We start from the raw sequence: 14,210 nt of genomic DNA on the forward strand, positions 1-14,210 counted from the left end.
GATCCTGAAATCTCCATGATCTTTGCTTGGGACCTACAAGGTTCCTATTAACAAAGGTTAAAGAAAATGATGTCACATTGCATTAATAATAAAAACATTCCCTTTCAACAGACAAAATATCTAATGCTGATCAAATAAAAAACAAAACAAAACAACAACCTCTCTGTTCTTTTTTCCTAAACTCTACAAAATCAGGAACTAGTAAAGTAAGCTAATCATCCCATAATAAAGTTCATCAAATATAGATATGTGATATAAATACATCCTATCGAAGATGAAAGATTAAATACAAAAGCATGGTTCTACGGCCAACACAGCTTTATCTTCCAACCCACAGCAATGAAAGGATTGACTACGTGTCTGAAGGAAAAGGAAAACAACAAAAAGTACATCTAATCCAAGATGATATGAGCCCCGCAAAGACCCCATTACATGCACATTAGCGGATGATCTCGTAACAGCCCTACACCCCTACTTGCCAAATCAACCACTGACGCACAAAAATGCAAATTCCTTGCCCGCTACATAAATGAGCACCCAGCTGGGAACTTTTTTTATCATACAAGAAGAAAGGTTGCTTTAAAATGGATTTTTTTCTTTCTTTTTCTTTTTTGGTCGAAGCTGGGAAATAAACGAACAAAAATTCTGACATCCACATACAAAAAATACACGTTTAGAAGCAGCATGTCCTACATAGATTGGTTATAGTAAAGTCACCATCATGCAGTAAGGGGGGCATTGTCTCCAAAAAATAACAGGAAAAAAATATACAAAGTGAGTATGAGGACTAGCAAAAAAATACAAGCAGCAAGACATGGGTGAGGAGAAATTCTTAGTATGTCTCATTCGTCATGATTTGGTAAGTATTCGAGAGAAAAAAAATAGGAAAAAAAAAGATTAGGAGTAAGTGGCTGAAGTTGGTATACCTTGGACCATGGATAGGCAGATAGTTTTATTTTCCCTCTCTGTGCTGGTTTTTGAGAAACGTTCTGCAAATACACGTGATTGATGGAGCTTAGCGTTATTACACACGCATCAAAAGGCATCACAAAAAAACAGGAGAGAAAAGAGGAAGGGGGAAAAAAAGGACTGTCCATTTTTCTAATCACAAAGAAATATCACTCTCAAAAACTGCATATATCTTGTTAATAATGTTGCTGGTTTTTTTTCTTCAACTCTTCAGACTCCAAATACACAAAATAATCATACTTGCCTTCAAAGAAGTCTATTTACAGAAAGCCAAACAAAGAATGGTTAGCTCACACGATTGGGTGGTCCTACGATAAAACCGTCTAGCGTTGCAAACAATTTTCTGAGGCACACACATCAGTAACTGCTTGGCAATTTACGAAACAAACCTGACAATCATATTACAATGACTTTCCGCATTCTCTGTCCTAGCATATTTTGACACTGCGCCGAATGCATAGAAATCTCATTTCACCACCTAAACATCCCGGCATAATAATAACAATGGCAGATTCTCTTTATACAAACACAATCACAGACTGTGTCTTGCTCTGCAAAGTATTCCCCGAAATGCGACAAAATATATTTCTGCGGTGCATGTTTAAGCACCTATTGGAATTGTAACATCACAGTTGCAATTGCACTGAAGAAACTCCCAAAATTGAGAATGCTGTGATATTTTTGGTTTCGATTTCTGTTTCCTTTTTGTCAAGCTGAACATAAGAGTGCTAAACATTTTGGTGAAGGGCTAGTTTCTTAAAGTTATACCTTAATGGCAACACTTCAAATGCTTGTTTCTCTCTCTCCAGTTTATTAAAAATAAAAACAAGAACTAAAACAAATCCATATTCATAGACCATCTCAAGTTACTGCCTGCACTACCAACTTTAATCTGACTGAATGATGCTACGTGTGCTGGCATCTTATATGAATTGAGAAGCTATGGTTTCCCTAATCAGAGATTTTTGTTAAATCTTCCTATTTCACAGGCATATGGTTACACATAAGAAAGGCCATATTTGTGGACATTTGGAAATTTGTCATTTTCATCTTCCTCTTAAATTATGTTGCACTCTATTCATCGTTGCATTGTGCAAAGAATAATTAAATGAAATGTCAAAGGAGAGTTGTACTGCTAGGCGCCCTTTCTGAACTTATCATTCAATGTAAAATTTGGATGAGTGAATTTGCGCACTTCTTGATGAAGATTTTGTACTTGTGGAGGTCCATACTGTTTTCATAAGAAAAAATACTAATTGACCTTAGGTAAGAAACTCAATGGTTTGATCCCAACTACGCAGTAACCTTCATATTGCCACTGGTCTGTTCCAAGTTTACACAGTGAAAATTTCTTAGTAAATTTCTGGGTTTGCTTCATACACTCCTTTCATAGACACTAAAATACTGCTCCTAAGTGGATTCAAATGGGCCACATAAAAAAGCGTGTGACTTCCCCTCTAATACGTGCATAAACTCAAACAATTTCAGTTTTGTCTCCTGACAACAAAAACCACACTTCTTCCACGATATATTTACTCGGTAAGGGAATGTGTATTCACTGCCTCTTTGAATGCTGAATCGACTGTTTTTCGCTGAAACACTAATATCACATCACATCTCAAAGTCAATTCTCTGTAATCCAGATTTGTTTCATCGACGAGTGAAAAACAAAAGTGTACTTATCATCAAAATGGAAGACTTCTAACATGGTAACAAGTTGCAGGTGATGTCAAAATGAAAAGTCTGTAAGCAACGACTACGTTTAAGTTTAACATTGAATAAAAATCATATGAAAATGATATAAATGAAAATGTGATCTGGACACAGATACGCTGATACGTCATGCAGTATGAACTAAACAGAATTTAAGAAGACGAGAGGAAAAAAAGGCCCAAGAGAAGCAGAGAGAAAAAAAAAATGTGGAAAAATTAGAAAGTGGTTGCTTGGAGAGCAAGAACCACACTGGATACTCACTGGAAAAGTTCCTAGTAGCCAACATCGTTGTGAGGATGGCCCCCTGGTTTGAAGGAAAAAACAAACAAAAATAGATGTTAAACTCATATGCGAAAAGATGATCTAATGACTACACAAATATTTAAGTTTTCTATTTTGTTTTTTTTATTTCAGTTCTTCTCCGCTAAAATCCTGTCACACACTGTTAAATTCACAATGACAAATCCGAGACATGGTCTGACATAAATTGCTCGAAAAGATATCTCAAGTCTTCATAATTTCACAATATTTGAGGCAATCTACTGACATACCTAAGCTGCTTCAGTGCACGCATGAATAAAATTTGATTCACTGGATACCTTTCACGCTCCTCACAATTAAAGATTAGGAAAACCTGACCAGACGGATAAAATGCCGGTAAGTACCACATCAAATCCAAGCACTTTCACAAGCATACAACATGTCTCCAGAAATACAGGCTTGAATTTACGTCACTCGAAACTTCAGAATGAGTTTAACAACCCAGGAGTAATAGCTTGAAACCTGTTGAGCAGACCAACCAAGACAGAAAGAGAATTCTTTATGGGTATGTGGTCTTTATGGACAGGCCACTCATAAAATATTCTATGGAGAAAACAATTCATTGGTCTGAGCTGGTGGACAGACCTTACAGGTGGTAGCTAAAGCAGGTTTGATGGCATCCAACATACTGTAGTGATATGATGCCATACTGCCACTACACATCTCTTCATTTTTTTCATACAATGTATATTGTACGTGTCTGCCCAGTCTCTGCTTACATTATACGCCTTGGAAATTTGAGCCTTGCCTGTATCTGCATGGTCATCTCTCTACCTGTATGTACATTGGGTCACAAGCCCAATAAATCCTTTCTGAGGTCAAGCGTGGTCAGCATCCACACATGCATTGCAACCAAGAAAAAACTGGCCATTTGAGTATCTCAGCATGTCCTAAATTACATTCAAATCACACTGACAGCATTCCCAATGAATACATAACATTACTGTATAAAGCTTGTCATTGTTTTGCACACTTCAGTATAAACAATGTTACCTAACTCTCTATCACACACATGTACACACACACACAAACATATTTGTCCTTAAATACTTATTGATTTTACTTGTGCAGTTAGTAATATTAAGTCGAACAAAACTCAATACGACAAATGGAAAATATGCCAGATATGGGGAAAAAGCAGGCGACATGTGAGTGAGAAAGTTAATTGTCAATTAATTATTATGGTTTCACTCCAAAACTATACAGGACTTGAATATCAGGTGTCAAATCATATTGAATATATGCTCAGTAAGCTTACTTTTGACTCTCCAAATAGGTCCCATCATATTTCTCTACTATTTTTACTCACATTTATACTTATGATATACTGACTGCCATGTACTATGTCAATATTCTTTTGTACATCCAAGCTGGATAGAATGTATCATTTTATTTTGTTACATGTCATACTTTTTTCACTGAGAAATACAAAAATAGCACTAAAATTGAAAAAAAAAGGAGAAAATCAATGTCAGAATGTTATATGGATTTTTTCTCACTTTCTCTTGACAGGCACATATGAAGTTTTGCATAATGTAAATAATCTGCCCGACACTTGCTGAAACTTACCAGATGTAAAAATTGAGGGAAAAACAAATGATCTAACAGCACATAGTGGAAACTTACTGGCATGCTCATGATAAGTGCCAACTCAGACAATATTGACAGCAGGGACACATACACACAAAACAGCATTCTTTTCTTGCTTGATGGAGACCACAATTATTACTAATATGTTTTGATGCTCCATTAATTACTCACAAATTATGTAACAAATAAGGTAACTATTTAAAGATCATATATAATCCTACCCGACACTATGTGACAACTGGCATAAACAATTCCTAATATCATTTTCTCTTGCTAAGTTATTTGCTCAGTTAGGGGAAGATCAGTCAATTACATGACAGGAGTCATACAAACACACACACCAACATACAAACACACACACACACATACAAACACACATATATATACTATTTCAAACAATGAGTTACAGCACCTTCAGTCTCACCCTAATGTGACATATGATATACAGTACACTAATCTTTTTCTCTTCTTTTGTTTTTGGTCATATAAGGGTCATATATTCAACTTGCTGTAATATAATTTGACTAGATCTTTGCTTAGGTATGGAGTGCTGATAAAAGAATAATCATTTACTTGGCATTTCAACATAAAATACAAACAGGGAATCATACTACATGATGTAAAGAATGTGGTGATTCTAGGTATATTGCTGCATTCAAAAGTTATCAATACAGGAAACAATACATTTATTCTCTCTGAGCTTCACCCAAGCCTCAGCAGACTTCTTATAGCAAATGAGCATTTTACAAAGAATAATTGGCTGTAGTTAGCTCTGACTTGATTTGTGCATTTCATTTTGATTTACTGACAAGCAAGATCAAGAGCATTATTATAAATCCTCTAAAGGACAATATCAAATGGAAATAAAGTGATATATGAACCAATAAACACAGGTTTCAATGACAAGATCAGATATCTCTCGTAAATCCCATTATCTGTAAGCAATTTGATTCTAAAAGTTTTGTTCAAATGTGTTTTGTTTTGTTTTTTAATCTGGGGGCCCTGTTTTATGAAGAGCTAAATCTGATTTTATAGTTGATTTCAACTGTAAGTCTATGGCAGCCTGTGTGGTAAGGAAATTTAAAATCCATTTTATCTTTTGATAAAACGGGGCCCAGACCTGAACTGCAGTCATATACAAAATAACCTAACTACCTTCATTTTAAAAGGGGGAAATGAAGGTGATTTTTCAAACATTTCTGCAAAAATACAGAACAGTTCATAAATGCATCACACAAAGACAAAGGTACAGATGCTTAATGAATAAGAGTGAGTGTAAGTTAGACATGAAATTTGGTTTTTAAAAAAGCAATGAGAGAAAAATGAATGCCACAAAATGAAATCTTACTATACTATATGGTTATTTAAAAAAAAAAAAACAGTGAGGTTTCTCTTTTATTGAGGGGGAGAGGGTTGATAAGTTAGGTACCATAGCACGGCATGCCTCTTCAGCACACTTGTGAGCATTTCAAACCCAGTGTTAACAATGGCATGGCATTCCAATCCAGTCTCGTGCAAGAAATCCCTGAGAAACTTACATAGACGAGTAAAGAGGAGAGAATGTACCATAAGGCACTCACCGCATCTTTGAGGAAATTCATTTTTATTCTTTTTTCATAGAAAAAAACTACCTAACGTGTGAAAGACAACGAAAGCGTTAAGCTATAACACGCAGGAGACTACATTCCCCTCCCCTCTGAGGGCGACGCTGTTGGCGTTAGTCCCAATTTGTGTCCATAAGGCACATGGTTAATCCAAGGATAAAAGTCCAACATGGTTTGGTGCATGTCCCCCGATCGTCACGATCCGCACTGCGTATCATTTGGGATGCATCGCTCAAAGACAGAAAAAAAAAAATCACTGCAAGCTGGCTGGCACTGCCAATAGGAGGAGCCACAGTTCGCGTCTACTACCACACCACATCTACAGGGCTAAATGCCTCCCGTCTTAAATCTCTCGGCTCGGCTCTCTCCGTGTGCCCAGTTTGCACGGCTTCATGAGTAGAATGGGGTTGCCACCGGGTGTGCGTATGAGTGTGTGTGTGTGTATGTGTGTGCGTGTGTGTGCCGTTCACATTTCAGTCAGCGTGCACTGCACTGCAGTGCAGGCTGCAAATGCAGTTAACTACAACCATCCCATATGCACACCCAAACAAACACAACTTGGCTGGTATGCTGGGTGGTGCTAGCCTACTTTCCAGACACTAAGTGGCACCTAAGTGGCCTCTCTCTGCCTTGCAATGACTTACAGAGGGGCTGGGAAAAGGTCTTATGTTCTGACAGGATAAAAGACTTAGTCTTGTAGAACAGCATGATGACATAGTTGGGATCTGCTGTTTGCATGGATAATCAAGCAGCAACAACTAGAGGTATAGACCATAAAAATAACTTGTCTTTTAAGGGATCGAGTTACATTCTTCCTTTTTTTTCTCGAGTCACTAAGCAGATAGAGAGTTACATATGGAATGTTACTAATGTTATTTCAATCATAAGGTGCTATGACAAGTGCATATTGCATTCTTTTCCAGGTAGAGCACAGAGACAACAGCGATGAATACCAATCATATTTGAGCCAAACAGGGTTGCATAATTGCAACTCCTTTGTCAAACATACCAGTTATGGTTTCTGTATTTAGATAGGAATGATTATACAAACCCCTACATCCCTCTAATGGTTCCTCTTATCCATACCACAATAAGAGCCACACACATATTTATGTAAACACACACACACACAAACACATACACACAAACAGACAGACACAGAAGGGTGTACCATGCTACACACTGATAATTCACAAGACCAGCTGAGACAAACTGCACCTATACATGCCAACAATCATGAACTTCATGACCTTTCCCCCGACAAATATCTTCAACAGATCTTCGAGCAAAACCCCAGCCTCTCCTTTCCGTGATCCTAACATCCCCTCCTGGCTCCTACCATCCCCCTCCCCTCATTTTGTTTGTTATGGGTGGGGCATCTCACGTAAGGATGCTGTGGAATCCGGCAGACAAGGCGACAAAGGGAATAAAGGCATCCAGAGGGTTCTCGAGAGATGCGTTTCGGGGGGGCCGAGCACGAGAGCATGACTACATGAATATTCATCGGCCAGCTGACACTCGAAGCATCTCCAGACGAAATTAACCTCGTAGTCCGCATCATCATCATCATCATCATCATCGAGGGGAGGTACCGTGTGGGGCATGGCGTGAGCTGCCTAGAACAGAAGCAACCAAGCCCCCCTCTGATCATTGGGAAGAGAGATAGAATTAAAAAGAGAGAAGGTATGGAAGTGGGGGAGGGGGCCAAAGGGTAGGGGGAGAGGGTACAGTGAAGACGTGGTACAGGGATGGAAAGAGAGAGAGAAGGTAAAAGGTGGATGGACTGTGCAGAAGTGAAGATGTATGTGAGGGCATGTCCTGTGCTGGCCCTATCTGCAATCAAGGACATTTTTTATCAATGTCTACAGGTCTAACTCAACATGTCCTCACTGTGGGTGGAAATAACTGTGACACACCTTATCACTTGGATATAATCAAGAAGCACATAATATTAGATCAGGGCAAAGTAAATGGATTGATGGAGAAACACTTGACATGATTTTGAAGAATTCACCTGTGGGTACTGTTATAGATCAGAGTAATCAAAAACCCTCTTGATTGCAAAACCATGAAAATGGAGGAGGTGCCTATGCTTCTTCAATCAAGCAATGATTGTGGGGGGAATTAATACCGGCAGAATTCATGAACACAGGCACAGTGCGTCTGCCTCGAAATCTACCTGTGCCTCATCGTTATCTAATTCGGTGCGAGCATATCTCATGACGACATGAAGAGTGTGGTCGGTTTGAGAGGAGAGAAGGGTAAGGAGCGTGTGATGGGGATGATGAGATGCCATTTGCTGACATCACTTGGGAGGAGTGAGAGATGAAACGGATACCAGCCAAAAGGATGCGGTGCACCTGGACCGGTTTCCTGCATACTAATGTCTGAACTCTTATCGGCTCACATAATTGACCTACTTAGGTCATCTCCCTTGGGAAGTGGCAAGTACAAGTATCTATGTCACACGTATTATATCAAGAATAGTGTTGAGTAACTGAAATAAAAAGTACTGTAAAATGAGGAATGTTCGCGTGCATTTTAATTTTGCCAATTTTGCGAGAGCCAAAATTCGTGAAATTAAAATGCGCACAAAAGTTCTTGTCTACACTATATGCATTGAATGCCAGTGGCAGTTCACGAAAATTTCATGTCGCTAATATATGTTTTATATTAATGAACCAGTAATCTTGTCAATTCACTTTGTATTCTACAATGTATAACATCTCGGGAAATATTACATATGACTGCATGGCTTTAGGCCAAGAACTGTTCAAAATTTCAATAAAACAGCAATTTTTATGTTCTAAAAAAGTTATATAGCTTTTAACTTTACTAACTATGGCGCTTGCCTACCAAAATACATGGATTTAGTTAGTCTGTGCAAGTATATATAAGTATGTGCAACTGTCAGGTATTACATCTCATCCACAGCACTAATCTGCAGGGTACACACAGGCACACATAATACACTCCACACCCCTCCACACCCACTCAAAAGATGGGAACAAACACACACATTAGTATGAGTCACCAGTGCAATGGAAAGCTTACCATCACTGTAATGCTAAAAACAACATGGCATAACCATCCGGCAGGGAATACCACCTTTCACCCCCTATATACTGAAGTAAACGTGATGTCGTGGGGGAACGCCACTTCAGCCCACGGTTAGAGTATGTGTGCACACGGGCGTGCAGAAATACACATCATTTTCAATCAATCAACGACAATCACAGTTGACACTGCCCACTCCCACTCGATCTAAAAAAAAGAAATAAAGATCAAAAGAATTCATGCCATTCCCTCATTTGACACATAACCTTGAAATGCAACAAATATAGCAAGTCCGCTCAGGCAGCACAACCAAAATTTGAAACTACAAAGTAGTGCTAGTCTGGGAAATCAGACCCCTCAACTTCTTGAATTTAACATCAACTCGTCAAAATGTGCCCAACAGCCATGGGGTGAGAACAAATTGCTCTTGATCTTTTAAGTGTAGTTTCATTTTCATGTCGCCACGAGGATGAACGAGTTCATGGATCTCGAAAGCCACGTGTCTTGTTTTAGGACAGGAATTCCTCCTGTTAACGGACCTCATCTCATCACCGTTTTGTGAGACCGCAAATTTACTCTGACATTTCAAACGGAAATCGCCAACTTGCTGGTGCATCTGAGCGGCATCACTGACGTTTTTAAGAGCTCCTGAGAATGTAACACATGACTGATTGATTCGGGGTCACCTTTGTTAGAGTAGAATATCCAACATGCCCAGAAAAGTAGCAGACGTGCTTAAAACACTGCAACTTTGCAGGTTACTTTGGTGCCATAAGATATCAGTGCTGATTCCTTATGCCATGTGAACAGTGGCAATCTATCTTAAAAAGACAGCATACGGTTGTGAGTTGCAATGCATGCAAAAACTTCTTTTTGTTTTCAAGAGATAGGAGAAACTTAAAAAACTGAAACATTTACTCATTCTGCAGGTCTCTGAAATGCCCTATGTGTCAGCAGCCTTCATTCACATCTAATGTAGATAACACGATAACGTTTTCACTGTAGTCATATCAAATGCTACCTTTCAAAACCGGCCTACATTTCTCATGAAATTAGGACCATGTCGGGACGAGGTGAACATTCATTGAATACATATATTTCCCACTAACAAAAACCCAGCAAATTCCTTGAAGGAATTTATCTGTAGCCATTAAGACTTGAATTTCAACAATGTTTGCAAGATTTCAAACTGCACCGCACCCGAGCTTGAAGTTGACAACCAATTAAGCCATTTTGTTTCGGTTTTTCCCCAGCTCCTTGGGTGGCTCTTGTTGTCACTCACTATTGAGGTTCATGTATTTCTGCTGCAGGGAGCATCTTAAAGTAAGGTGACGAATGTCTGGATGGCTTTAGCTTCCAATTGTGATGTCACTCGCAATAAAAGTAGCTATTTATCTCTCTCACTCTCTAACTACTAAAATGCCCAAAGGAATGGCACGAAAGATCCTCGCACCTTGGATCAAACTGTCAACAACATCCTTGCTTCTCACAGGTTAACAACTCCCTCACAATGAACAAAACAAATCAAAAACAGAGACAGCTGCCATCCCCTCCCCTCCTTGTGTCTCCCTCTGCAATACCGTCATCTTTAAACTGTAGCCTGAAATCAAGTCCACTCTCAACATTGTTGTTTTGTTTGTTATGTAATATCACCACCAGCATCATATTAATAGTCTCAATTTCTATACCCTACAGAGGAAAACAAAATCCCTAAAGAGGGAGCATGTATATAGCAAAAGGTACCACATACATCTCATCTGTGTAGCATATCATCTCAGACTAGTCATCAAGGATGGTTTCTGTCACCTACCCCCAAGAGCAGAAGGCCCAGGCCTTATCGAGTCAGCTGCCATTGTCTTCACCAGTTATCCACCAACCAGGGGCGCGCCCGGGCTGGGAATATGTTTGGTTTGTAAATACGTGGCTCACTGACAGAGCCCTGGTGGTATCAAGTATAGGTCACTGCCATCATACATCAACATCAATAAATCTTGATGCCTGGCAGTCAGGAGCAACGCAACAGCTCATAAGTGGGGAAGTTGGGGGGGGGGGGGGGGTGAGGGATGAACCTAGAGGGCCTGTCAGCTTTTTCTTTCACCCTGCCACTCCCAACAACACTAACACTGTGTAACCTGTTTATGGCACTTTGACAGTTGCGAATTTGAAAAGGTTTAATTCAAGGACCTTATTTACAAGAGGGTGGAATATGGGCATCTTGGTGTGGAGTGGAGATTTTTAGATAAGAAAAAAACACCATAGTGAATTTGAAAAGGTTTAATTCAAGGACCTTATTTACAAGAGGGTGAAATATGGGCATCTTGGTGTGGAGTGGAGATTTTTAGATAAGAAAAAAACACCATAGTGAATTTGAAAAGGTTTAATTCAAGGACCTTATTTACAAGAGGGTGAAATATGGGCATCTTGGTGTGGAGTGGAGATTTTTAGATAAGAAAAAAACACCATAGTGAATTTGAAAAGGTTTAATTCAAGGACCTTATTTACAAGAGGGTGAAATATGGGCATCTTGGTGTGGAGTGGAGATTTTTAGATAAGAAAAAAACACCATAGTGACTCACCAAAAAAAAAAAAAAATTAAGAGGATTCAATTTGGCTTCCTGGAGTTTCACTTTGGTTTGTATGTTTCTTTTTTTTTCCAAAGACTTTTTTTTTGTTTAGATACTACAGCCTGAATCAATTCATAAACCATCCTTACTTTCCAAAGTAAAAAAAATCAAGTTTGAATCATCAATATGCAGGTAACCTACAGTATTGTACAAACTATGTGTGCATGACTGTTCTTGAGCGAGAACATGCTTTCGATAGAGAACAGATGTCTCCTGGTGTCATGTTACAAAATCACATCTCTCTATACAGGCAGTATATCCATCTTTGTCATCAACACATAGCTAGTCACATTTGAGTAAACTGTGCATCCCAATACACATATAGGAAAATCAATAAAATGCAAGAACTTCTCAGTGTTTTACACAAATTCTTTACATTCTTAAGAGGATTCAACGTCTGCCTTTAACAGAGCATTACTTAATTACAGAAAAAACTAGAAATGTCGCTTTGGCGACTGGTATGCCTCCGCCATAATGCATGATTTTCCCAATAGGTCTAGATAGTACATGTGGACAATGTGTGATTACATTTTCACAAAATTGGCAAAATATTGAAATGACAAGTTTGTCACAAATGTGTTGAATGTTCACCTTCCTTGACCTAGGTTTAATTGGATGAATAGGAGAGCATGTATCTAGGGATTTAAGGACTTTAACTTGACTTTGACCCATTCATACATTTAGGCATTGAGTAATTTCCAAGGTACAGGTGTGGAGAAAAAGTGCAATTTCTGAATTGAATAGTAAATTGTTACCATTTTCATCTGGCCCTTGACCCTAAAATTCATAAGATAATCACTTTCAAGTAGAACATGCATAATATGTACTAAGTTTCAAGATAACTTGAGCCACTTCAAGATATGGAGGAAAAAGTTAGTTCAGCACTTTCACTTGATCTTTGACCTTTTGACCTTTGAGGCAAAAAAAGAAGAAAAAAAAAAACTTTCCAGAGAATTTCTATTAGGTTACACATGCATACACCAAGTGTAAAAAAAATAATAACCCTGCTGGCATTGCATAAATATGAGGGAAATAGTAAAATTTTGAAGTGTTGCACTTGACCATTGACCCCTGACCTTTGACCCCATGAACCCTACATTCTCTAGATAATCACTTCCAGTCAGTACATGTATATACTATGTTCCATGAAGATACCTTGAACAATTTTCCAAGGCACGGAGAAAAAAAAGACGTTTTAATATTTTCACTTCACCTTTTGACCTTTGACCTTTGACCTCATGACCCAAACTTTCACCAGAGAATCTTAATTGGGTAATACATGTATACACTAAGTTTCAAGAAAATATTTTCAGGCATTCAATAGATATGGTGAAAATAGTGAAATTTCATGTATTTGACCCTGACCTTTTGACCTTTGACCTTTGACCTCATGACGCAAACTTTCACCAGAGAATCTTAATTGGGTAATACATGTATACACTAAGTTTCAAGAAAATATCTTCAGGCATTCAATAGATATGGTGGAAATAGTGAAATTTTATGTATTTGACCTTGACCTTTTGACCTTTGACCTTGAGCATGTGCACCCAAAAGTTGATAGGCACAGCTTCACCCCCTAATACAAATACATGCCAAGTTTCATTAGGATACCTCAACAGGTTTTGATAGTTACCTTGTCCACAAAATTCATTACGGACGGACGGAAGGACGGACGGACGGAAGGACGGACGGACGGACGGACGGACGGACGGACGGACGGACGGACGGACGGACGGACAACCCGAAAACATAATGCCTCCGGCACCACTTCGTGGCGGAGGCATAAAAATCTGTAGACAAGAATCTCAAAGGGATTAATCCTCAGTGTAAGTCATTTGACATTGTAATGTAAACAGGTTACCAATAGTCTACACAGAGCAACATTGGTATTACCTTGCATAACCTTTATGACTTTCTCCATGGAACAAAACCAAATACCTCCACAAGGTTCAATTTAATGGCGTCATCTGAAATGTCAGTCTCATAATCACTTGCATAAGACTATGGTACGTCTTTTCTGAACAGACATGTTTCACATATACACAATTAAATCACAAAGACTTGAATCAGACTATGGCACATCTTCTCTCAACAGTCATGTTACACATACACAATTATATCACAAAGACTCGCATAAGACTATGGCACATCTTCCCCGAACAGATGCAGATATTGAAATCTGTCATCATGTTTTCATCAACAAGCAGATATTCAGACGAATAGGAATGCAGAGCTGCTCACATTCATCACACATTTAAAAAAGAAAGAAAAAAGTACAAAAATAGGGAGGTGCCAAAGAGCAATCGGGGAGATACTTGTGTGTGACAAGCAT

At 38.7% G+C, this 14,210-nt stretch overlaps 1 protein-coding gene across 4 annotated transcripts in view; it reads right to left on the bottom strand.

The window, feature by feature from the left end:
• Positions 1 to 14,210, bottom strand: part of LOC140228662 (calcium/calmodulin-dependent protein kinase type II subunit alpha-like) — a 199,151-nt gene that overhangs the window by 51,583 nt on the left and 133,358 nt on the right. For 3 of the 4 annotated variants that reach the window (XM_072308921.1, XM_072308920.1, XM_072308919.1), the window contains exon 11: positions 2,944 to 2,986. In XM_072308921.1, the coding sequence (XP_072165022.1) occupies positions 2,944 to 2,986 (43 nt within the window). Of the gene's footprint in view, positions 1 to 926; positions 990 to 2,943; positions 2,987 to 14,210 lie in introns of all 4 variants that reach the window. The other variant, XM_072308918.1, reaches the window with a different exon arrangement.

This window comes from Diadema setosum, chromosome 5 (genome assembly GCF_964275005.1).
Source record: "Diadema setosum chromosome 5, eeDiaSeto1, whole genome shotgun sequence".
Taxonomy (NCBI): domain Eukaryota; kingdom Metazoa; phylum Echinodermata; class Echinoidea; order Diadematoida; family Diadematidae; genus Diadema; species Diadema setosum.